The 24413-nt window shown below is 41.9% G+C and overlaps 1 protein-coding gene across 1 annotated transcript; it reads right to left on the reverse strand.

Annotated features, from left to right (window-relative positions):
• Window positions 1–10112: 10112 nt before the first annotated feature.
• Window positions 10113–13390, reverse strand: LOC120049330 (probable G protein-coupled receptor 85). The gene is made up of 2 exons (XM_038995580.1): window positions 13301–13390; window positions 10113–12056 (listed from the first exon to the last, which is right to left on the reverse strand). The coding sequence occupies exon 2, from the start codon at window positions 11899–11901 to the stop codon at window positions 10768–10770; it is 1134 nt and encodes a 377-aa protein (XP_038851508.1). The 5' UTR covers window positions 11902–12056; window positions 13301–13390; the 3' UTR covers window positions 10113–10767.
• Window positions 13391–24413: the final 11023 nt, after the last annotated feature.

A 24413-nucleotide genomic window follows, 5' to 3' on the forward strand; every position in this document is an offset into this window, starting at 1 on the left:
TGTTTCCCAATGCATAGGCAGAATTAGTTTAGGATATGCAGTACTTATCAAACATTCAGTGGTGCATCAGTGATGATAGCATGGTATGTATCCATTGTATCCCAAGCCAAAACACATCTTTTTCAAGAAATGTCTATAAGTATCCAGCATCGGGTACATAATGTAAAGCAAGTCTTGACTTCCTACAACCACGGAATAGCCCGTAAAATCAAACATTTCCAAAATAAAGTGAAGAGCATTTGCAAGCTGGTATTTTGGCGAATGTACAAACTCCAACGGAAAAGTCATAGGGCTAATGAATGTTTTGCCCTCACGTAATCCAATGCCAAAGATTGATGTGCACAATTTGTTGAAGTGCTTCTAATGATAAAAAGAGCTAGGATGCACAGAACTGCACAAAACCTCATATATCAATTCAGCAGCTTTGAAAAGAGAACCAATGCTCAGCTGTGCCATAGCTCCCTATTCAGAAACAGTAGCTCCAAAAACGGACAATAGCACTTCAAAATACAATTGCAGAATATTACATAACAACGAACACACTGTTTGTACAAAACTCTATTCATTAGCCTTAGGCATGATTATTCCTCATCAAATATTACGCAAATCCTTATTAGGGTTTTTAGTAGAGTGCAGAAAATGTTTGATTCGTTACAGCAGGTTATCTTTTTCATTAGCCAAAAAGATGAATCATTCAGTACCCACACACTTTAATAACAGAGGCTACGACACTTTCAAATAATGTAATTGCTACGACTGAACAAAACGTGCACAGAGGCTAGGTGTTTCACATATTCCGGTGCACATAAAACATGATAGAAACGTGAGTGGCATGACAATGAATCAATGTAGGTGTCATCCTTCAATGTCAACGTCAACGTCAACGACAACAAGGCAAGTTGTGAACGCTCTCATTTTGTAATAGATAGATGACAAATATACAGTACGTTGTCATCTGTATATATTAGCTCACTTGAGTCATTTCAACTCAATTTCATGAAAATGTTCACCGTTGCTGGTGTTCATTTGTCAACACACGTGTACAGCATATGTATGGGCAGGAAGACAAAGAAAGAAAGCCCTGCAAATGCTGTCTTCCACGCCAAACATCATCCAACATGATCAGCACAGTCGTTCAAGTCACATGATGTTTGATCCTGACAGCTCATCCGTATCCAGGGAGATTGGTTTCATTTCCATGCACACTCAAACATTCTAATGAGGATGTGCTGGAAGACACAGAAACAGTAGCGCTTGCTTTAGCACAGGCAGGCCTGCCAAGGAACTCAACTCATAGTTATACAGCATAGCTATATACAGCTACATTCTCCCATTCACCTCTCAATGCAAGCTAGCAAGTTTCCATTCACTAATCACCTAGCATGACAAAGGTTGTGTGCTATAATTATGGTGAATTATGATGAAGTCACGTGGTGGTAATTGTTTAATGTTTGTGTCAGTTGAGGGGGAAGCGGGAAAGCTCCCAGTTCTGGTCTTTGCTAATTTCACGAGTAGATGAGGATGAGGAGACAAGCTCAGCTCGCAGCTATAGATCCGGGCCCTAGACCCGAGCCGAGCGTGACAGGCCTGACTCACGAAAATGAGATATTTCCCAAAACAAAAGGAGAGAGAGAGAGAGAGAGAGAGAAACAGAATGTGCTGAACAAGAAGAAACGAGATTAAAAACCCTCCAAAGCCCAGTGATTCACAACAACACATGCAGAATTAACAGGATCAAAAAGCATGTATAAACAGGGATGCATATTTTCACCACAATGTAGTAGCTACTAAAAAACATCATATTACATTAGCAATAGATCAAAATCAAGACAGTGAAGCAAACTGGATAGAATTGCTTTCTCATATAAGGACACGACTCTATAGGCCTGTGTTTTGCGGAAAATATGCAAAAGATACGCATGCACAAAGCAAAAAAAATATTATTTGCGTTCACTGGGTTTACATGTGAATACATGCATAAATGCAGGACTATCTCTTTAATATTATAATACATTCAATTTGTCCTTCAAATAGATACACTCCTGTTACGCAATATGAATGGTTTACATGTTGTAAATAGACACGGTAATGCATATATTTTTGCTTTTAGCATGTCACTTGCCCTCCGCAAAGCTGGTTTTAAGGAGTATGATGTTTCTTCTTCCCCAAAGTCAATAATACTCCATGGGCAGGGAAAACCTCTAAATATTTCAAAACAGTTAGATAAAATGTTTGCAGTAGTTCTTGAACTGTAGTAATGTATCTCCTTCCAGATTTGATATGTTTTTAGTACGTTAGTGACAGTGAAATGGGGAGCACGTACAGCACGTACACTTGTTGCTTGCAGGGAGGTTTTCTTTCACTATATAACCCACAATCAGGGATACCCATTCAATTTTCATGTGACCTAAATATTCCTTTTCATCTGCTGACTAGATATTTTCCACATTTCTCCACATTTCACACCAGCACATCTACTGTGTGTTAGACTAAATTCATCTCCGTAACCCAAGTTACAGTGAAGATGATAATCTATACAGACAGAAAGACGACTCTCTGGTCTCTGGATGTTTAATCTATTGGAAAAAAAGACAAGGCTATCATTAGGATCTGAGTCAGAAACACATTCAGTGAAGATGATGACGATGATGACGGAGATGACGGAGATAACAATGATCGTGACGATGGTGACATTTTGTATCAGACCCATTGATTTCCCCATCAAGATTTGGACAGCACGATGTGTATCATGGGAGACTTTAATCTAGCATGAAAGATGCAAGTAATCCTTGTGCGGATTATACCAAACCAAGCTAAGCCAGCATTCTCCACTTATTCTAACATGCAAACCTCACCGGACACGTTTGCCTGCGCAAACTTTAGTATTTTTTTTTACACATACATGTTATTCAATCATTTCACACACACCGCTCGCACGTGTGAACGAGTAGAACTAAAGTAGAACTTGTTTCTATTTGAGACGCGCCACGCTCTGGATATCAGGAAGATACAAGCCCCCGTGGACGCTTGAAAGACAAACGAGGAAAGATGAATTAAAGATAAGTAACAAAAAAAACGAACTAGGTTTCCCTTTTTATCTGTGGATTAATCGTCAGAGTAGAGAAACACAAGATTTTGCATGACTCCAGGTCCAAAATTCTACAAAGAACCAGCTAAAAAGAGGACCATATGCATGTCAGATAAAACAACAACTCAATGTTCATCTCCCAGGACAAACTAGCTAGGAACAGCTAGCTAGCTAAATGTCCATGAATGTCTCATGTGTGTTTCGACCTGACCCCTAAATTAATATAGATGAATAATTGTTTTTGATATTTTAACCTGATCGTGTCTGCTACGTATAGACAAAATCAACATGCACACGCGTGCGTATGGCAGTGTAGTCAGCATGTAACTTTAGAACATGGTAAGACAGCATGGGCTTGTCCACCATTCTCTGACCAATATCCACCCACAACCTCAGTTTCCAGGGTCTATGATATTCTGCATACCCCTAGCCTAGTCCCAAATCTGTTTGTATTTTAGTCAACTCCTCTATCATTTGCTGACATATCATAACCTACGACAAGGAACACAACATTGGCTGAACCACGAATTGACTCTACCAAGCTAGCCTACCCTTGACTGTGCCTGAGTGTACACAGTGTGTTTGCACTGACCATCCACTATGGCTGGTGGGATCATGAAGTAAGGTAAAACACCACAAAATGGGGCCAAACTGGTTGAAATGGTGGCATGATCAAAATGGTTGTAATGATGTCATTTCAACCTGTTTTGACCGCTGGGACAAGACAAGACTGATACACAGTCTCCATAGCCCCATAGCCCCATAGCACCATAGCTCACCCCCCAAACTGATACATGGCACCCTAATCCAGCTTGCAGGTGAGGAGGACAGAGAAAACACATCACCCTGACAGTGGCATCCCTCCCCAGGTTGCCATTGAAGACCATGTCTGCACACCACCACAGCAAGTAAATAAATAACAAGCCAAGTAAATAGACAGATACACAAATACTGTGGGTAAATAAATAAATAAAGTCGCCCTCCTGCCTGTCAAAGTGTTGTCAAGAAAATACAGAAAATACAGAAATACAGAAAATACAGAAATATCCTCTGCCTTTACCAGGTGAGAAGTGAGTCATTCTGCCCAGCCTAAATCCCCTGCAAGTTTGTGTAATGTATCTCCTGACAAGAATGATCCTTGTGCTCCTCTAAATCCTACATTAGAGAAAAAAAATGCTGTTTAAATATTAAATATGCAAGGCGAAACCTTTGAAGCATCATCCACAATTTAATCAGTTAATATTTAAAGCGGAGATATTCTTTCTTTAAGCCAGAAGCATGGTGGCATGGTGGCCTGGGGAAAATAAAGAGTGTTTAGTTGGTCATTATAGACAGATATCTTCTCTATCCATCACGCCCACATGCAAATCTATTGGAAAAAACATCTGCTTTATCATTTGTATTCAAAGGCCTGAGTTCCCCATAATAGATATCAGCTTGTCAGACGATAAATACAGCAACACATTTTCAAGGCCGGCCCCTAGGGAATGATAATCATCATCTTGTATTTTATAGCTCACTTTCATTCCAGCATCTCCATCTACCATATTTCCCTTTCCATCAACCACCCGCTATACATATTATACATCATATTAGACAATATGTTACATTTATATTCAACCACACATATTTTTAGGGCCAGCATGTCTCTAAACGGATTTGAACAGCATCTGTCCAGCTGTTTTGTTATCAGATCACAACAGCTGAACTTGGCTGGTTTAATACCATAGTAGCTTAAAGAAAAATGACAATGAATTATGAATGGACATAAAGAGCAGAAAGGACCTTACACTTTGAAACCTACATTAATTTTTAGAAAGGCAGGCAAAGCCTCTGGTGTGAAACCGATGCATTATTTCCCCTTCACACAGTGTTTATAACACACACATTAAACACAGTAGGATGCAATGATCCCCACATTATCATTCACTTACAGTATTGATTAGCAGTTTACACATTAGTCATACAAGACAGTAGGCTATAGGGTGCATCCTGGTAAAGGAAAATAATAACCCTCTGGATGCTAGACCCTGGTAGAAACAAAATTGCTGCAGCTCTATCCCTGGAAACATCGATAACTCTCAGACATGTATGTGATATTTTACAAAGGAGGCTGATGGAATCAGGGACGTTGAGGCCCCTGTCGTGCTTTATAGCGTGTTCTAACAGGCCAGTAATGGAGTGGCCTAGCTCCCTACTGCTTTGTACGGCCTGCGTGATGCATTGGGGAGGGTACAGTAACACAGAAAGGCCACAAAGAACAACACAATGGCACTTCTAGCTTCTAGTATTTGTGATATGTGGAGTCATGAAAAGCAAAGGAGTATTCTCCCTTCACTTTCCTGCGCCGAGTAGTTTGTCTTGTCATGGGCTGAGTCGTCCACTCCATTTCTAGGCAGTTTTCCATTTCCGAGCGCTTGTTGATAAAGACCCTTGAACCAAGCTTTAATTAAGAGCTGGCTTGCATTATTTTTTTTTAAACACTAACGTTTGCAAAAAGGCTGCCTCAGATGAATTATTCCCCACTAAAAAGCAAATGTGTCAGAGTCAGGTTATCAACTGAGGATCTGGGGGAGACTATGTTTTCGCAATCCATTGAGCAGTCCATGAAAATTATACTTAATACCACTGAGATATACAAAGACTTTGATTCTTCATTAGAAGATCACTGTCATTTTAAGGGTAGACCCAAGAGAAGTTCTCAGATCTGAGATAAATTCCTTTCCACCATCAACAAAATCAATGGGAAAATGCTTTTCAAAGTAACATTCAATGTAAAATATACATTCACAGTGATACAGGGATAAAAGAAAGGTTTGATTGTAATATTTTATACTGCCGGTAAATACCTGGGCCAAAGTATTCTTTGTATTCTGTGCTACACAGTTTCTTGTGAAACCACCACCATATAGTAGACGTTCAGTCAATGGCAATGAATGACCTTTTACAGATAGGTGAAAACAAATTCAAGAAGACCCAATAGACAATGTGATGAAATAGTCCCATTACTTTCATGATCACAAACGGCATGTTACTAAATGAACATCATGTGATAGGTGATAACCATTGCAGTCATCCCTGGCCCATAGCTAAATGTGACTGACCGGCTCAAATCGGTCTTAAGTAGCAAAATTTGATTTAAATTATTTTTTTATTTTTTACATTGGATAAAATTAGAGACTCAGAGCTACAAAATGGTTTAATAGTATATCATACACTGCATTTAACGCATGCAAAATGTCCCAGTTAAAATCCCACAGCCACAGAGCAACCACTTCAATCCTACATCCATACAAGACAAGGTTGGGTTTGCCTCATTTTAGTCCTCCTCTCACTCCTGTCAAAATGTCATAACATTTCATTAAACACTAAACAAAACAAGACTGCTGTTACTGAAAGCAAACAAACACAGTGTTAGATACAAACTAGGGCCGATGTAATTTCTGGCCATGATCTATTCCTGACAACCTCCCATTATCAACATAAAATGGTTTGTAATGATTGCATCCAGAGAAAACTGACAAATGCAAATAGATTGCAAGACCCATATAGTAACTGACAGACCTTTTGGGGTGTACTAATGACATCTCCGACATAATTAGTTGCTTACCTTGCTATGCAAAAAGGCCCTTAAAAAGATTTTCAGGTCAACTGCACCTTCGCAATTTGGCTGTCTTGTTTACAAGCAAGCTTTCCATGATTCCAGCATCATATTTTGTGTTCGCAAGCAACTGGGCTAAGGTCATTTAATAATTTTTTGAGACTGGCATAGAAACGAAGACGCTTAAATACATGTTCCACAAAAGCAGAAGATAAAACAGTGAATGAATGGGAAGCCTTCAACACAAATACTGCATAAAACTCAATTCACTATCAATACATCTAGACAAAAGAGAAGCAGATTGGCAATTAGAAATGAATACAAATTGAATAAAATATAGTTGTTGCATTCACCCCCTTTGTTTAGGCAAGCCTAAATTAGTTCAGGAATACATTTTGACATAACAAATCACATAATAAATAATAGGGATTGACATTATTTGTTCATGACTACTCCTTCCTCTGTCCCCCATACAAGGTCCCTCAGTCAAGTATTGAATTTCGAGCACAGATTAAACTACAAAGACCAGGGAATTTTTCAAAAGCCTCATAAAGAAGAGCAGTGATTGGTAGATGGGTAACAATAACAAATCAGACATGAAATATCTCTTTAAGCATGGTCAAGTTAATAATTATGCTGTGGATGATGTATTAAACCACCCAGATAAAACAAAGATAGTCTTCCTTCTGAACTGAGCTGCAGCACAGGAAGGAAACTGCTAGGGAATGTCACCATGAGGCCATTGGTGACCGGGGCAGACTAGTCGCTAAGCCCATCTGGCATTTTGTGCAAATACCAGATGGGCTTGTCCATTGTTAGCCCAGTGGACCTGTCTAACTTGGGTTTTTGTACAAAAGAATAATTATCTGGATAATAATGGGGGCCTGAAGGACTAAAATGGGCCGTTGTTGGGTCATTGAGGAAAATAATGGACCGGTGTGTTAGGTATGTGTCACACTCGTTATAATGAGTGGACCAAGATGCAGCGTGGTATAGTTCCATCCTCTTTATTTTGAAGTGAAACTCAAAGAAAACAATAAATGCAAAACGAAACGTGAAGCTGCTATAGTGCTCACAAGCAACTATACATAGTCAATATCCCACCAAGCACAAAGGGGAAATGGCTGCCTAAATATGATCCCCAATCAGAGACAACGATAAACAGCTGCCTCTGATTGGGAACCATACCAGGCCAACATAGATCATTATTCACCTAGATAACCCACCCTAGTCACTGTCACGCCCCAACCAACATAGAGAATAAGCAGCTCTCTATGGTCAGGGCGTGACAGTATGCCAGGGCCGATTTCTGATCCCAGTCCGCCCCTGATTGGGGATTTTAAAACAGCTACAGAGTTCAATGGCAACATTGTAGTTATTTCACAATAATGACCTAAATGACATAGTGAAAAGAAGAATACAAATATACAGAATGCATCATGTATGCAACAAGGCATTAAAGTTATACTGCAAGAAAACATGGCAAAGGAATACACTTTTTGGCCTAAATGCAAAGCCTTATGTTTAGGGCAAATCCAACACAGCACATTACTGAATAACTGCCTCCCTTTTTACAAGCATGGTGGTGGCTGCATCATGTTATGAGTGCGCTTGACATCGGCAAAGACTGGTGAATAATTCAGGATAAAAAGAGAAACGGGGTGGAGCTAAGTACAGGCAAAATCCTAGAGGAAAACCTGCTTCAGTCTGCTTTACACCAGACACTGGGAGAGGAATTCACCTTTCATAGGGACAATAACCTACAACACAAGGCCAAATCTACACTGGAGTTGATTACCAAGAAGACAGTGAATGTTCCTGAGTGGCCAAGTTACAGTTTTGACTTAAACCTGCTTGAAAATCTATGGCAAAACTTGAAAATTGCTGTCTAGCCATGACCCCAAACACCTTGACAGAGCTTGAAGAGTTTTGAAAATAATAATGGGAAAATATTGTACAATCCAGGTGTGCAATGCTCTTAGAGACTAACCCAAGAAGCCTCACAGCTGTAATCAGTGGTAAAGGTGTTTGTGACATATATTGACTCAGGGGGGTGAATACTTATCTAATCAAGGTATATTAGTGTTTCATTTTTCACAATTTCTAAAGAAATCTTCGATTTCCCCCCCCCCCATTTTGACATTAAAGAGTATTTTGTGTAGATCATTTACAAAAAAATGACAATTAAATCTATTTTATTCCCACTTTGTGACAAGAAATCCAAGAGGGGTGAATACTTATAATACCCAATGTATTGGGGAAGTACTATGAAACTGTAACTAGGGAAGAGGATTTATAGTTTATTTCTTTTGATACAACATAGATTATTGGATGGGATGGAATCAAAAAAATCTAAACAAGTGTTACAAAACATCAGATTAAAGTTTTGGATTTTTGAACAGTGATCAAATCTCTTGACTTGGTCAAACATGAAGGCCAGATTGAACATGAAATCTCTGTCAGTGAAAGGAAAAAAACAAGTTTGCAAAATGTAAAATTTTATTTTCAAAAATTTAAGCAACAGATTACACAGTTAACTTTCAGCAAATGCAATCCTAATTTAAACTGTACTCACATTCGGGACTTCAAAATGAAAGACTCACATACTTACACACAATCTATCTATAATATACAAAAAATAATACAGAATAAATATTAAAATGGCCACAAGAGAAAACGTAAGTTATTGAAAACAATCCGTAGAGAGCAAATGTAGGGAAAGTATAAACATGACGGTATGCCTTAAATGTTTTTTTCCTTTAACACTTTTTACAAATTGTGCAAGATTTCATACTAAGGCTCTGGTCTTGAAGTGACAGTTGTCTGAAGAATCACACACACGTGCCTGCACACACACACGCTCCCTGTGCTCTGAGCACTCTGTGGGGTGTACATAGCAAACCTTTGCAGAATAAACAATGGGCTGCTCTGCTGAGTGTACGACCTGTGATGCTTATGAGAGTGGACCAGCTTTTTAAAATGAACATGCACTTCACATGGATGTGAAACGAATCAAGGACTTTTCAGGAGTGGATAAGAAAACCCAACAACTGAAAAACAGAACAATATCGGAACCATTAAGGCAAGAACACCTGGAGTGGCTTCAGCAATACTGTAACAATATTTCAGTGTTTAGGTAACATGGATGTGACACATTTAAGTATATCTTCACTGTCTTTTTTAAGGTTTGTTTGTTCTCAAAAAGCAAGGTTTTTCTCCAAACATCATTTAATCTGTTTAGTTTTTTTGTCAAATGTGAGCAGATTCAGAAAAATAACTATTCCAGACAATAGGGACTTACGGATCATAAAACTACAAGAAATAATTTCTAAATTTAAGTTGCAACTTCAAAACCACACATCATTATTCCCTTCATTTAAGCCCCCCACCCCTGCCCCCCTCACCCCCCAAAATAAAAAAAGATATCACTTACATTAAAACCAATTTAATCCTCTTGTGAAGGTGTATTCCAACAGTTAGTCACCCAACATTGTTTTGCTTTACATACAGCGAATGGGGTGTCTGTTGCAAATTAAAGCATTCATTGTTTAGTTAGAGGGAAAAACAAGTTGTCCTTGCACCTTGCAATGCAACCGTTGATCAAAAAAAGCATCTTTACATCTTCTTTTTAGTGCAACTTTTAAATGTAAAACAATTCCAGTGACTCCTTAGAGGAAATCGTTTCATAGTTTTCTGGGGGGTTTTCACCGTAATCTTTTACCTCACTGAATTATCTTCAAAATATCCAAAGCAAGGGGTCAGTCCTTTGTTTTTGTAGTTTCACCATTTACATTTTTTTTCTTCTCTGCTTCTAAATTACCTTCCACAGCAGTTGTTTACTAGAACATAAACATAGGAAGGGTTCTCAGCTACCTGCTTATTTCATTCCCTTCAACCTCCATGTATGATGTTCAATCACAGAACCAAGGGAGTGATTGACAGTCCAACTTCTGCCTCAGAAGAGAGGGGAGGAGGAGGAGAAACAGGAGGATGAAGAGAAAGAGAGCTGTACAATGGGACAAAACCCAAATTGATGTCAATCAGTGGAGGAGTGGAAGGAAAAAAACAACCCAAGCCTTCATATAACGCAGTAAGGTTCCCTAGGTAACCTGGATTTTCTGCAGTAAAGGAGAGTGGTGCTGAAGCAGCGCCGGAGCTCCCTGTTGGAGAAGATGCAGATAAAGGGGTTGACTCCCGCCTGGGCGAAGCTCATCCACACCGCCGCGGTCAGGTACCCCCCTGGTACCGCGGGGCCCCTGGCAAACACCCTCCAATAGCAGGCCACTAGGTAGGGGCCCCAGAGCGTGAGAAAGAAGAAGGTCATGATGAAGAACATCCTACTTATCCTCTTTTCAGTCTTAAACTCGTCCAGCACCAGCAGGCGTCGCCGGCCCACTGCATTACTGTTCTGCCTGATCCCCAGCAGGGTGGGCGGGGTGGGGCCCCTGCCGAACCCCGCCAGCCAGTTAGCCGCTGCTTGGCCGCTGGCCCCGGGGCCATGGAAGGTCCAGTTCTGGCTGACGGCAGGCACGAACTGGACCGGTTTCATCTTCCGTCGGTCATGGACGAAGAAGATTAGCTTGAGGTAGACAAGCTGGGTGGCCAGAAGGATCAGGGCGAGGAGCAGCATGAAGCCCAGGGAGTCGTTGGCTCTGAACGAGCGGTGCTGGAACGTACACTGGTCCTCCTCCCTTATGAAGGAGTACGTCCCCACGTCCAGCACCGGGGGAAAGGCCATGGCCACCGACAACGTCCACACCATGCAGATGACTGCCAGACACGTCCAGAAGGTGAGCCTCTTGGTGTAGAAGCGGTGGTGGGCTATGGCCAGGTAGCGTGTCACACTCACACAGAAGAGCATGAACGCTGTGTGAAAGCAGGACAGCACCCCCAGGAAGGCTATCACTTTGCAGGTAAGCGTGCCGTACGTCCAGGTGGAACCATTCTTGACGGAGGTGAAAACAAAGGGGAAGCAGATGGCGGAGCGCAGAATGTCCGAGGCGCACAGGTCCAACAGGAAGTAGTACGGTGCGCGGTGCAGGCTCTTGTCTTTGACCAGTAGGATGGAGATCAGGAGGTTGCCAACGACTCCGACTCCAATGATAAAACCCAGGGATGTCAGTTTAAGAAACGTGGCGAGAGGAGAGACATTCTGCAAGATGTTGTGGTCCCCTGCATGGCTATAGTTCGCCATAGATGGAGGAGGGATCATAAAGATGTAGTAGCTTCAGCCAAGTATCATTATCTAGAGGCGGCAGGGGGAGGCGATAGATCCATTTGTTGTGCTTTGAAGCAGATTCCCGGCTTGTAAGCAGCCTCTCTTCTACGGCATCCTTTGTTCTTTTGTCTCATCACACCTAAAAATACCTGAAAAATACCAGCCACCGATCAGGATTCACTCATACTCTTTTTACATTGCATTGCACCCTTGAGCCTGTATCTGAGTGTATGATAAACTACAATTCCCCCTAGCCTTTGTCATTTATTTTCCATTTTCAGTTGAATTGCTCATTGCATTTATAATGGTATTCAGTCAGTACAGAGCAGTGCCCTAGCTAGAAAACTTAAGTCTACAGATGAGCTTAATAAGACACAAGCATTAATCCTGGTTACAATAATAGACTTTCTTTTATGGGCCACCCTTTTAGAAACCCTTTTAGAAAATACAAGCAATATTATGATAAGACAACGTTTTAAGTCACTATTAAAGGGGAAATGCATATCATTTTATGTCTGGTAGGAAAGGGGGTAAACAAAAGGGCTCCATTCGATTTGGCCGTTTTATTAAGTCGTAAAACGTGTTTAACATTATGCAGCAAGAAAGCTGTTGATCACACCCAAAGACCCTGCAGAATTGATCTGACCAGGGGATGCTTACAATAAACTCTGCCTGTGCCTTCATGATTTGTTGAAAATTAACGGATGTTGCATACAGAATAAAAAACATCCATGTTTTTGTCTGGTTAACCGTTGACTGGAATTACACGGCAGACGTTATAATAAACTATTCACCTGATTAAGGAGGTTTATTGACCTGGGCTTTTATCTATTTCCCAGCTCAGCTTTGATTTTAGGCGATAGAATATCGAATCTCACGAGCATATTAACAAAGAACACCGTCTAGTGGAAATTATATTTGATACCCTATGAATAGTTTACTGATGCTTATAACAATGAGGTGATAAATCCAATTCGGCATTTCGATGCAAATAAATCACGAATTAAATAAACAATTCAATACTAGATAGCTATGCAAAAACATGGCATATTCGTTTTAATTTTTTATATATATATATATCAAACAAAGGCTATTCGTGGCGGTTATTTTCCGAATTCTGTCATTATAGCAGAGATGCACTTTTAAGCATTATCTATCCTTCGGATGAGCGTTATACGAGTGGTTCCCATGCATTTTGGTTGGAATTCATTCGATTACAATATATCTTTCTCACCGTTCACTGTTGGATTGAACATTACAGTGTAGCGAATCCGCACGTCCATTAGGCAGAAGAATTTCCAAGAACCCGCTATGAATTGAAGGGAATCCAAAACCACAGAAAATAAGCCAATAAAAATCGAAATAACTGCTAAGATATCAATTAAAAGCATACCTGTTGATATTCCTTTTGGTTTCCCTGGAGCGTATTTACATTGTAGAAGCCACTTTTCTGTAAAAAGCTTGGTTTGTTGCCTGCCTGCCCTTTTACCACAGTGAATATACAGTAAACTGAACAGACGGAGCATGCGCACTGATCCTATTTGTGATCCAAGACGTGTCTTGTCTCTTGTTGCAGCACTATAGTCTCTCGTGGCAACATCTTCTCAATGGGTGCAGCATCACAAGTCCCTCGTTACCTTCGTCAGTCATTATAGCCTACAGTGGGAGAGAGTGCGACCGGATCACTCATTCTGAGATTCATTGCAATAGATTCCCATTTCTGCATAATATGCGTTTAGGTTATAGTCGACCTATATAGCTTATCAATTCTACTAAGCCTATAGGCGGCTCCCACGTTCCTATGCACTAGACCTACACCCAACACTAATTCAGAAGCAAGGATTAACAACAATCAAATCCAGTAGATGTAAAATGTGGTTTTTAGATAATGCTATATTACATTGCTACATGTATCATGTCATAAATTAATATGTAACAGTAACTGAGGGGTTAAACTAGGTGATGGTTCACCTCAGGCTAGACTGACTTCTCATATGTATAATTAACAAGCACTTTATACAGTATGTGTGTTGGTGTGCATGCAAATAGCATCTTCGTTATAATTGTAGTGCTTTTCATTTCAAGGTTATGTCAGTAGAATACAGTGATGTCATACCCCACACCCACAGGCTAGACTACTGCGAAAGAATATTGACTGGCAACATCCATGCAACCGCTGAAATATTGTAAATCTTTCATTGTTTATGGATTGTTGCTATTTTATGAACAGTGTTGTGTAGGCTTTTCTATAGTCTAGTTCAGGGGTCACCAACTGGTCATGGAGAGCCGCAGTGTGTGGAGGATGTTGTTCCAGCTCAGACTGCTTCAAATGACTGTGGTCTAATTATTTTAATTGGCAGCGGTGTTTGTGCTGGACTGAAACAAAAGCCTGCATCTCTCCATGACCCCCCTGAGCTATATCTTATGCTCAGGGGGGTCATGGAGAAGGTTGTTTAGTATGGAGAAACTCAATACTAGACCAGTGTTCAATCTTTACACTGTCTGCACTGTCAATTGTTTTAGAGCATAGAAGCTAAGGACATTACACTGATGGTTTAAATATTAGAAGGCTACAAATTCCCTTTTGTGAGCAATATAGTAAAGGACACTGGTCATTTACATGTATGTGTGAAATGAAGGACCCGTGACGCAATTAACAAAGGTATTTATTTTCTATCAAGCGGATGTTATAACATTGTTAGCAGTGAAAGCACTTCTGACAGAACAAACTTTAGCTACTGTGCTTGTAACAGTTGACAGGCGGCAATTCACCTGGCATGGCAATGTCAATTTTTCGTGAAAGGACAGACAATCATCACACTCTCTTTGGAGGGACATACATTATTTAGAGGTACAGTATCTGAAGATATTCAAGTCCAAGCAAATTCAACTGTTGTTGTCATATTAAGGTAACATAGCCTACTATGTATAGTCCAAAATGTGTCATGTCTCAGGGCCTTGGTCTTATTGTGATAGGAAGTAACCTACAGGTACAGGTATGTTATTTGGTCCTGCAAATCCAACAGTGCGCATGCTCACAGTTCCTGTTCTCAAATTCCTGGTTTTGTAGTTCATTGTTTGTCTTCTTCATTCAGGCAACTTCGTACATTTCAGCAAAATAAGGCACACGACTCTTGTTCTGTCAGTCAAAAATGACCCAGGATAGTCAAGATACTGTAGACCGCGGAGAAACATTTCCGGATACAGGCCAGCAGCCAGTCCCTCGAGCCGTTTTGGTTTCTCAGAACTGTCCATTTCTCTGTCGTGTGTACCAGCCGATGCACGCGCAAATGCCCACCACCGATATGGTAACCCCGAGCAGAAGTGCAACGGCGTCCCCTCCGTCAAATGCCTCCGCGGAGGGAATGAGCGAAATAAACATCACCAACAGCATCGCTAGAACTTTAGGGAGCTCGGGCATGAGAACCATGTTACTTCCAGTGCGGCTCAGATGATTGTTGTGACGCACGACGTAGTCAGATGATATGGGCGCATTTCCTCATTCGTCTGTCGACCAATTAAATTGCTGCATTAATTCCTTGTTTTGCCGCTCGTTTTCACTGTCATACGGGATTTGTATAGTTTTGTTACACATTTACACTATACGTACCAACCAAAAGTTTGGACACACATACTCATTTTAGGGGTTTTCTTTGTTTTTACTATTTTCTACAATGTAGAATAATAGTGAAGACATCAAAACTATGAAATAGCACATATGGAATCATGTAGTAATCAAAACAGGTTTAAAGAAATCAACATAGATTTTAGATTCTTCAAAGTACCCATTGCCTTGACAGCTTTGCACACTCTTGGCATTCTCTCAATCAGCTTCATGAGGTAGTCACCAGGAATGTGTTTAAATTAAGAGGTGTGCCTTATTAAAATACCATTTGCGGAATTCCTTTCCCTCTTAATGTGTTTGAGCCAATCAGTTGTGTTGTGACAAGGTAGGGGTGGTATACATAACATAGCCCTATTTGGTAAAAGACCAAGTCCATATTATTCCAAGAACAGCTCAAATAAGCAAAGAGAAACGACACTCCATCATTACTTTAAGTCATGAAGGTCAGTCAATGCGGAAAATGTCAAGAACTTTAAAAGTTTTTCCAAGTGCAGTCGTAAAAACCATCAAGCGCAAAGATGAAACTGGTTCTCATGAGGACCGCCACAGGAAAGGAAGACCCAGAGTTATCTCTGCTGCAGAGGATAAGTTCATTAGAGTTACCAGCCTCAGAGATTCCAGTCCAAATAAATGCCTCACAGAGTTCAGGTAACAGATAAATCTCAACATCAACTGTTCAGAGGAGACTGCGTGAATCAGGCCTTCGTGGTCGATTTACTTCAAAGAAACCACCACATATCATATCATCTGGACACCAATAATAATAAGAGACTTGCTTGGGCCAAGAGACACGAGCAATGGACATTAGACCGGTGGAAATCTGTCCTTTGGTCTGATGAGTCCAAATGTGCAATTTTTAGTTCCAACCGCCATGTCATTGTGAGTTGCAGAGTAGGTGAAGGGATGATCTCCGCATGTGTGGTTCCCACCGTGAAGCATGGAGGAGGAGGTGTGATGGTGTGGGTGTGCTTTGCTGGTGACACTGTCATGATTTATTTAGAATTCAAGGCACACTTAACCAAAATCAAATCAAATGTTATGTGTCACATGCGCCGAACACAACCGGTTGTAGAGATTTCAGTGAAATGCTTACTTACAAGCCCTTAACCAAGAATGCAGTTTTAAGAAAATACCTACAAAAAAGAAGTAAGAGATAATAATAACAAATAATTAAAGAGCAGCAGTAAATAACAATAGAGGGGCTATACACAGGGGGTACCGGTACAGAGTCAGTCTGCGGGGGAACCGGTGTCAAGGTAATTGAGGTAATATGTACATGTAGGTAGAGTTATTAAAGTGACTATGCATAGACAATAACAGAGAGTAGCAGCAGTGTAGAAGAGGGGCGGTGGGCAATGAAAATAGTCTGAGTAGAAATTTGATTAGCTGTTCAGGAGTCTTATGGCTTGGGGATAGAAGCTGTTGAGGAGCCTAGACTTGGCGCTCCGGTATCGCTTGCTGTGCGGTAGCAGAGAGAACAGTCTATGACTAGGGTAGCTGGAGTCTTTGACAATTTTTAGGGCCTTCCTCTGACACCGCCTGGTATAGAGGTCCTGGATGGCAGGAAGCTTGACCCCTGACAACCAGTCAGGTTGCTCACGATGGTGCAGCTGTCAAACTTTTTGAAGATCTGAGGACCCATGCCAAATCTTTTCAGTCTCCTGAGGGGGAATAGGCTTTGTCATGCCCTCTTCTTGTCTTGGTACGTTTGGACCATGATAGCTTGTTGGTGATGTGGACACCAAGAATCTTGAAGCTCTCAACCTGCTCCACTACAGCCCCTTTTCCTGTAGTCCATAAACATCTCCTTTGTCTTGATCACGTTGAGGGAGAGGTTGTTATGTTTGCACCACACGGTCAGGTCTCTGACCTCCTCCCTATAGGCTCATTCATTGTTGTCGGTGATCAGGCTGGATCTGTTGTGTTGTCGGCAAACTTAATGATGGTGTTGGAGTCGTGCCTGGCCATGCAGTCATGGGTGAACAGGGAGTACAGGAGGGGACTGAGCACGCACCCCTGAGGGGGCCCCGTGTTGAGGATCAGCGTGGCAGATGTGTTGTTTATCTACCCTTACCACCTGGGGGCAGCCCATCAGGAAGTCCAGGATCCAGTTGCAGAGGGAGGTGTTTAGTCCCAGAGTCCTTAGCTTAGTGATGAGCTTTGAGGGCACTATGGTGTTGAACTCTGAGCAGTAGTCAATGAATAGCATTCTCACATAGGTGTTCCTTTTGTCCAGGTGTGAAAGGGCAGTGTGGGGTGCAATAGAGATTGCATCATCTGTGGATCTGTTGGGGTGGTATGCAAATTGGAGTGGGTCTAGGGTTTCTGGGATAATGGTGTTGATGTGAGCCATGACCAGCCTTTCAAAGCACTTCATGGATAAAGGCGTGAGTGCTACGGGTCGGTAGTCATTTAGGCAGGTTACCGTAGTGTTCTTTGGCAGAGGGACAATGGTGGTCTGCTTGAAACATGTTGGTATTACAGACTCAGTCTGTAATGTTGGTATTATAGACACTTTCCAGTTGGTCAGCTCATGCTCGGAGTACACGTCCTGGTAATCCGTCTGGCCCTGTGGCCTTGTGAATGTTGGCCTGTTTAAAGGTCTTACATCGGATACGGAGAGCGTAATCACCTCGTTGTCCGGAACAGCTGATGCTCTCATGCATGCTTCAGTGTTGCTTGCCTTGAAGCATGGTTATAGAAGAGATTTAGCTCGTCAGGTAGGCTCATGTCACTTGGCAGCTTGTGGCTGTACTTCCCTTGTAGTCTGTAATAGTTTGCAAGCCCTGCCACATCCGACGAGCGTCGGAGCCGGTGTAGTACGATTCAATCTTAGTCCTGTATTGATGCTTTGCCTGTTTGATGGTTCATCGGCGGGCATAGCAAGAGTTCTTATAAGCGTCGGGAGAGAGTCCGCTCCTTGAAAGCGGTAGCTCTACCCTTTAGATACACTACAAAGTATGTGGACACCTGCTCGTCAAACATCTCATTCCAAAATCATGGCATTAATATGGAGTTGGTCCCCCCTTTGCTGCTATAAAAGCCTCCACTCTTCTGGGAAGGCTTTCCACTAGATGTTGGAACATTACTGCAGGGACTTGCTTCCATTCAACCACAAGAGCATTAGTAAGGTCGGGCACTGATATTGGGCGATTAGGCCTGGCTCGCAGTCAACATTCTAATTCATACCAAAGGTGTTCAATAGGGTTGAGGTCAGGGCTCTTTGCAGGACAGTCAAGTTCTTCCACACCGATCTCGACAAACCATTTCTGTAAGGGCCTCACTTTGTGCATGGGGGCATCGTCATGCGGAAACAGGAAAGGGCCTTCCCCAAAATGTTGCCAAAAAGTTGGAAGCACAGAATCGTCTAGAATGCCATTGTATGCTGTAGCGTTAATATTTCCCTTCACTGGAACACAAGGGCCTAGTCTGAACCATTAAAAACAACCCCAGACCATTATTCCTCCTCCACCAAACTTTACAGTTGGCACTATACATTGGGGCAGGTAGCATTCTCCTAGCATCCGCCAAACCCAGATTCTTCCGTCAGACTGCCAAATGACAAAGTGTAATTCATCACTCCAGATAATGTGTTTCCACTGCTACAGAGTCCAATGGCGGTGAGCTTTACACCACTCCAGCCGACGCTTGGCATTGCTCATGGTGATCTTTGGCTTGTGTGAGGCTGCTCGGCCATGGAAACCCATTTCATGAAGCTCCTGATATACAGTTCTTGTGCTGACGTTGCTTCCAGATGCTGTTTGGAACTCAGTACTGAGTGTTGCAACCGAGGACAGGTGATATTTACGCGCTACGCACTTCAGCACTCGGCGGTCCTGTTCTGTGAGCTTAAGTGGCCTACCACTTCGTGGCTGATCCCTTGTTGCTCCTAGATGTTTTCACTTCACAGTAACAGCGCTTACTGTTGACTGGGGCAGCTCTAGCAGGGCAGAAATTTGACAAACTGACTTATTGGAAAGGTGGCATCCTATGACAGTGCCATGACGAAAGTCACTGAGCTCTTCAGTAAGACCATTCTACTGCCAATGTTTGTCTTTGGAGATTGCATGGCTGTGTGCGCAATTCTATACATCTGTCAGCAACGGGTGTGGCTGAAATAGCCAAATCCACTAATTTGAAGGGGTGTCCACATACTTTTGTATATACAGCACCAGTCAGACGTTTGGACACACCTACTCATTCAAGGGTTTTTCTTGATTTTTACCATTTTCTACATTTTAGAATAATAGGGAAGACATCAAAACTTTGATATAACACATATGGAATCATGTAGTAACCCCCCCAAAAAAGTTGCCACCCTTTGCCTTGATGACAGCTATGCACACTCTTGGCATTCTCTCAACCTGCTTCACCTGGAATGCTTCCCACATATGCTGTGCATTTGTCGGCTGCATTTCCTTCGCTCTGCGATCCAACTAATCCCAAACCATCTCAATTTAGTTGAGGTCAGGTGATTGTAGAGGCCAGGTCATCTGATGCAGCACTCCATCACTCTCCTTCTTGGTCAAATAGCCCTTACATGAAAAACAAATGATAGTCCCACTAAGCCTAAACCAGATGGGATGGCATATCGCTGCAGAATGCTGTGGTAGCCATGCTCACTACAGAGGGCAGTGCGTGCGGCCCAGTACATCAGCGGGGCCAAGCTTCCTGCCATCCAGGACCTCTATACCAGGCGGTGTCAGAGGAAGGCCCTAAAAATTGTCAAAGACTCCAGCCACCCAAGTCATAGACTGTTCTCTCTGCTACCGCATGGCAAGAGGTACCGGAGCGCCAAGTCTAGGTCCAAAAGGCTTCTTAACAGCTTCTACCCTCAAGCCGTAAGACTCCTGAACAGCTAATCAAATGGCTACTCAGACTATTTTCATTGCCCACGCCCCCTCTTCTACACTGCTGCTACTCTCTGTTATTATCTATGCATAGTCACTTTAATAACTCTACCTACATGTACATATTACCTCAATTACCTCGACACCGGTGCCCCGTACACTGACTCTGTACCGGTACCCCCTGTATATAGCCCCTCTATTGTTATTTACTGCTGCTCCTTAATTATTTGTTATTCTTATCTCTTACTTCTTTTTTGTAGGTATTTTCTTAAAACTGCATTCTTGGTTAAGGGCTTGTAAGTAAGCATTTCACTGAAATCTCTACAACCGGTTGTGTTCGGCGCATGTGACACATAACATTTGATTTGATTTTGGTTAAGTGTGCCTTGAATTCTAAATAAATCATGACAGTGTCACCAGCAAAGCACACCCACACCATCACACCTCCTCCTCCATGCTTCAGTGTGGGAACCACACATGCGGAGATCATCCCTTCACCTACTCTGCATCTCACAAAGACATGGGGGTTGGAACCCAAAAAATCGCAAATTTGGACTCATCAGACCAAAGGACAGATTTCCACCGGTCTAATGTCCATTGTTCGTGTCTGTTGGCCCAAGCAAGTCTCTTATTATTGGTGTCCTTTAGTGGTGGTTTCTTTGCAGCAAATCGACCATGAAGGCCTGATTCACGCAGTCTCCTTTGAACAGTTGATGTTGAGATGTGTCTGTTACCTGAACTCTGTGAAGCATTTATTTGGGCTGCAATTTCTGAGGCTGGTAACTCTAATGAACTTATCCTCTGCAGCAGAGATAACTGATTTGAATTGATGTTTTTCGATATTAGTTTAGCTTTTGTGTGTTCCTTTATCTTCGGATGAACATTTTGCAGCGACATGCTGTTGCTATGGCATTCGTTCTACTTCTGTTATGGTAGACTACTCATAGCTTTATTGTTTCATTTATCAACTTTTGTCATGTAAAATACCTGTTCCATCACCATACACAATTTCTATTCTTATAATAAATCTATAATTGTCACGTTCTGACCTTAGTTCCTTTTTTATGTCTTTATTTTAGTTTGGTCAGGGCGTGAGTTGGGGTGGGCATTCTATGTTGTTTTTCTATGTTTTGCTCTGTATTTATATTTCTATGTGTTTGGCCTAGTATGGTTCTCAATCAGAGGCAGGTGTCAGTCGTTGTCTCTGATTGGGAGCAATGATTGGTAGCCTTTCTATTGTTTTTGTGGGTGGTTGTTTCCTGTGTTAGTACCATACGGTACTGTTTTCATTTATTCTCTTGTATTTTGTATTCATTCTCGATTAAATGATATTATGGATACGTACCACGCTGCATTTTGGTCCTCCTCTCCTTCCACCAACGAAAGCCGTTAGAATAATTATTTTATTTTTCACCGACTATGCTTATTCAGTGAATTTGGGTGTTTTTTTTTTTTTTACCTTATTCCTTTGCTTATAGTCTTTCAATATTCATCTCATCACACAGTAAACCAAGCTCATTAGCTAGTTTTGTTTGAACTGAAAACCTCAATTAGATAGGCCTATGTAAAGTGGAGATTAAGAAATGCACTCTGCACTATACGTTGGATGTGCGTCAATGTTTGTGAGTTTTCCTATGTTGTTTCACAGTTCTGAGGGAGAAATAGTCAAAGGAGTTGGCTACATTGAAGTTTTCAAGGCTAAGGGGGAGAATGACAGCCATGTGTACAATATTAACTCCTCTGTGGAAAAAGGATGGACCTAGAGATGACATCATCAGAGGAGATGTGTCAAGTAGGACCTGGGTGAAGCCTCCTGATGTTTCTTGACAATCTTGAATTATGGCCTGATCTTCTAAAAGGCATGTGGTTTGTATCTGTAACAATATGTCTACCTCTTTGGTCATGAGGGCATTAAAAAATGTATGCCTTTTTAAACAATGTTTGTGTAGCTAATACTTTTCCTGTTGATCACAAATAGACTACACATGTTATGTTGTTGATATTGAACAAACGCGAGGCCCTACTATTGAAATCAAAATGGCTAACAGGAAATCCACACACACTAACACACTGGACTTTGTATTTGATCAATGGGCAGCCAGCCTAGTTATGCTAATTTCGAACATGCCCCCATCCCCTGCTCTGCTTACTGTAGCCTATTCTTGTTAGATGAAATGCATTGAAACTCATCCAAATCAGTCATGTTTCCCCTAACTGACACGCTGTGCTACGTTTCACCTCATGCCACAAATTAATTGGCATATGGTACGACGATGGTGCGGGAGTTTGCATATCTCTGTGCTTGCTCACGTGCGATGCCATGCTGCGGAGTTCTAGTAATTTAATTAGGATGCACCAGCCAAGCTAAAATATCGACCTTTGCCGTGCCACATTACTTGACCTGTTCCACCCCCGCTTCCCTCTCCCCTCCACCTCACCCCTCTCCCTGTGACACCCCAGCAGCATGCCACACACATACACACAAACACACACATATACACATTTTTGTATTGCTATCCTTGTGGGGACAAAATAATTGATTCCTATTTTCCCTAACACCTAACTCTAAATCTAACACTAAGCCTAACCTTAAGCCTAACCTTAACGCCAAACTCCTAACCCTAAAACTATACCTAACCCTAACTCCTAACCCTAAACCTAACCGTAATCCCTAACCCTAGTTGTAACCCTAACCCTAAACCTAACCCCTAAACCTAAATTAGCATTTGTTCTCGTGGGGACCGGAAAAATGTCCCCACTTGTCCAAATTTTCCTTGTTTTACTATCCTTGTGAGGACTTCTGGTACCCACAAGGATAGTTAAACAAACACACACACACACACACACACACACACACACATACACACATACCAGCAGCACACAGGGCATGCAGAATTAATAACCCATGTGGAATGGTGAGCCTGGTATAGCGTACTGATGAGGACATTACAATGCAGAACACACTCCCAGAGAGATTAATGGTACTGTCCTGACCCGTTAGACAAACACTCTAATTTCTATATATTCGCTCATCCCCGGTGCTGATCAATTACCAGCCCCAGTGAGAGCCTGGGAGGCTGGAGGCTGAAGGCTGGAGTGAGTGGTGTGGGATCTGGGGTGGTGTGAAGGCTGGCAGGGTGGAGGTGGTACTGCATTGTGGTAATTGTGTCAGGCCCCTAGTCCTGTCTTTCCTGTTCCAGCTGACCAGCTCTCCGACGGCCTTCAGATGGGCACTTGTCCCCCGGAACTGATAAAGCTCCAGACAATGCAGAAATCCTTCATGGTCATCTGTCTGTCTGCACGGATTTAAGTACTTGCGTAGTCATACGTGCATGTGTGTGTGTGTGACTGGGCTCCATGGCTGTGATTGGAATGCATATTTAGTCATAGAATCCGCCACTGCCCAAACCACTGAGATTTTGTCAGAAATAGGCCGGCTAAGGTTATCTGTTTTTAACTGTGGTTCAAGAGAGAGAAAATATAAGACACATTTTAGAACCCCAGGGTTTTAGTGAGTGGCATCACTTTGCAATTACCTTCTCCAAATGTGGCGACAGTGTCATCCACCTTCACTAAATAGCATAAAAACATATTTTCTGAAGATGAATTATACACCAAAATAGTTTTTTTTAGAAAAGAGGTAGGAAAGGACTCTTCAAAGTGATTGGTGCTTTTGTAGTGGCCTTTGGAACGGCCCTAATGAATTCCTGTGTAGGCGGACATGACAAATGGATTGTCCTGTGGTTTTTGTTCTAATGTGTTAGATGTTAAATACTTAACAGGGCCTGAATCATTGGCTCGGAATTAAAGAAGGGCAACTGGTCCTATGGTCCTTCTGAATTACACCATGCATGGACACTGATGTAAGGGATGTAAGACTTTGAATCATGCAGGGACGGTGGATCTGAAACCATGCATCACAAACCTCTGAAACAGACTGAGACATGCTAATTATCTCGTCGCACACTATCTGTTTATGCTGCCTGTGAGGATGCTCACTGCTCACCAATAAACCATCCTCCTAGCAATCC

The sequence above is a fragment of the Salvelinus namaycush genome, chromosome 6, assembly GCF_016432855.1.
Source record: "Salvelinus namaycush isolate Seneca chromosome 6, SaNama_1.0, whole genome shotgun sequence".
In the NCBI taxonomy this organism is placed as follows: Eukaryota; Metazoa; Chordata; class Actinopteri; order Salmoniformes; family Salmonidae; genus Salvelinus; species Salvelinus namaycush.

What these genes read in the sequence shown, in the direction of transcription:
- LOC120049330 (XM_038995580.1), bottom strand. Translation starts at nt 11,901, where the DNA reads ATGATCCCTCCTCCATCTATGGCGAACTATAGCCATGCAGGGGACCAC.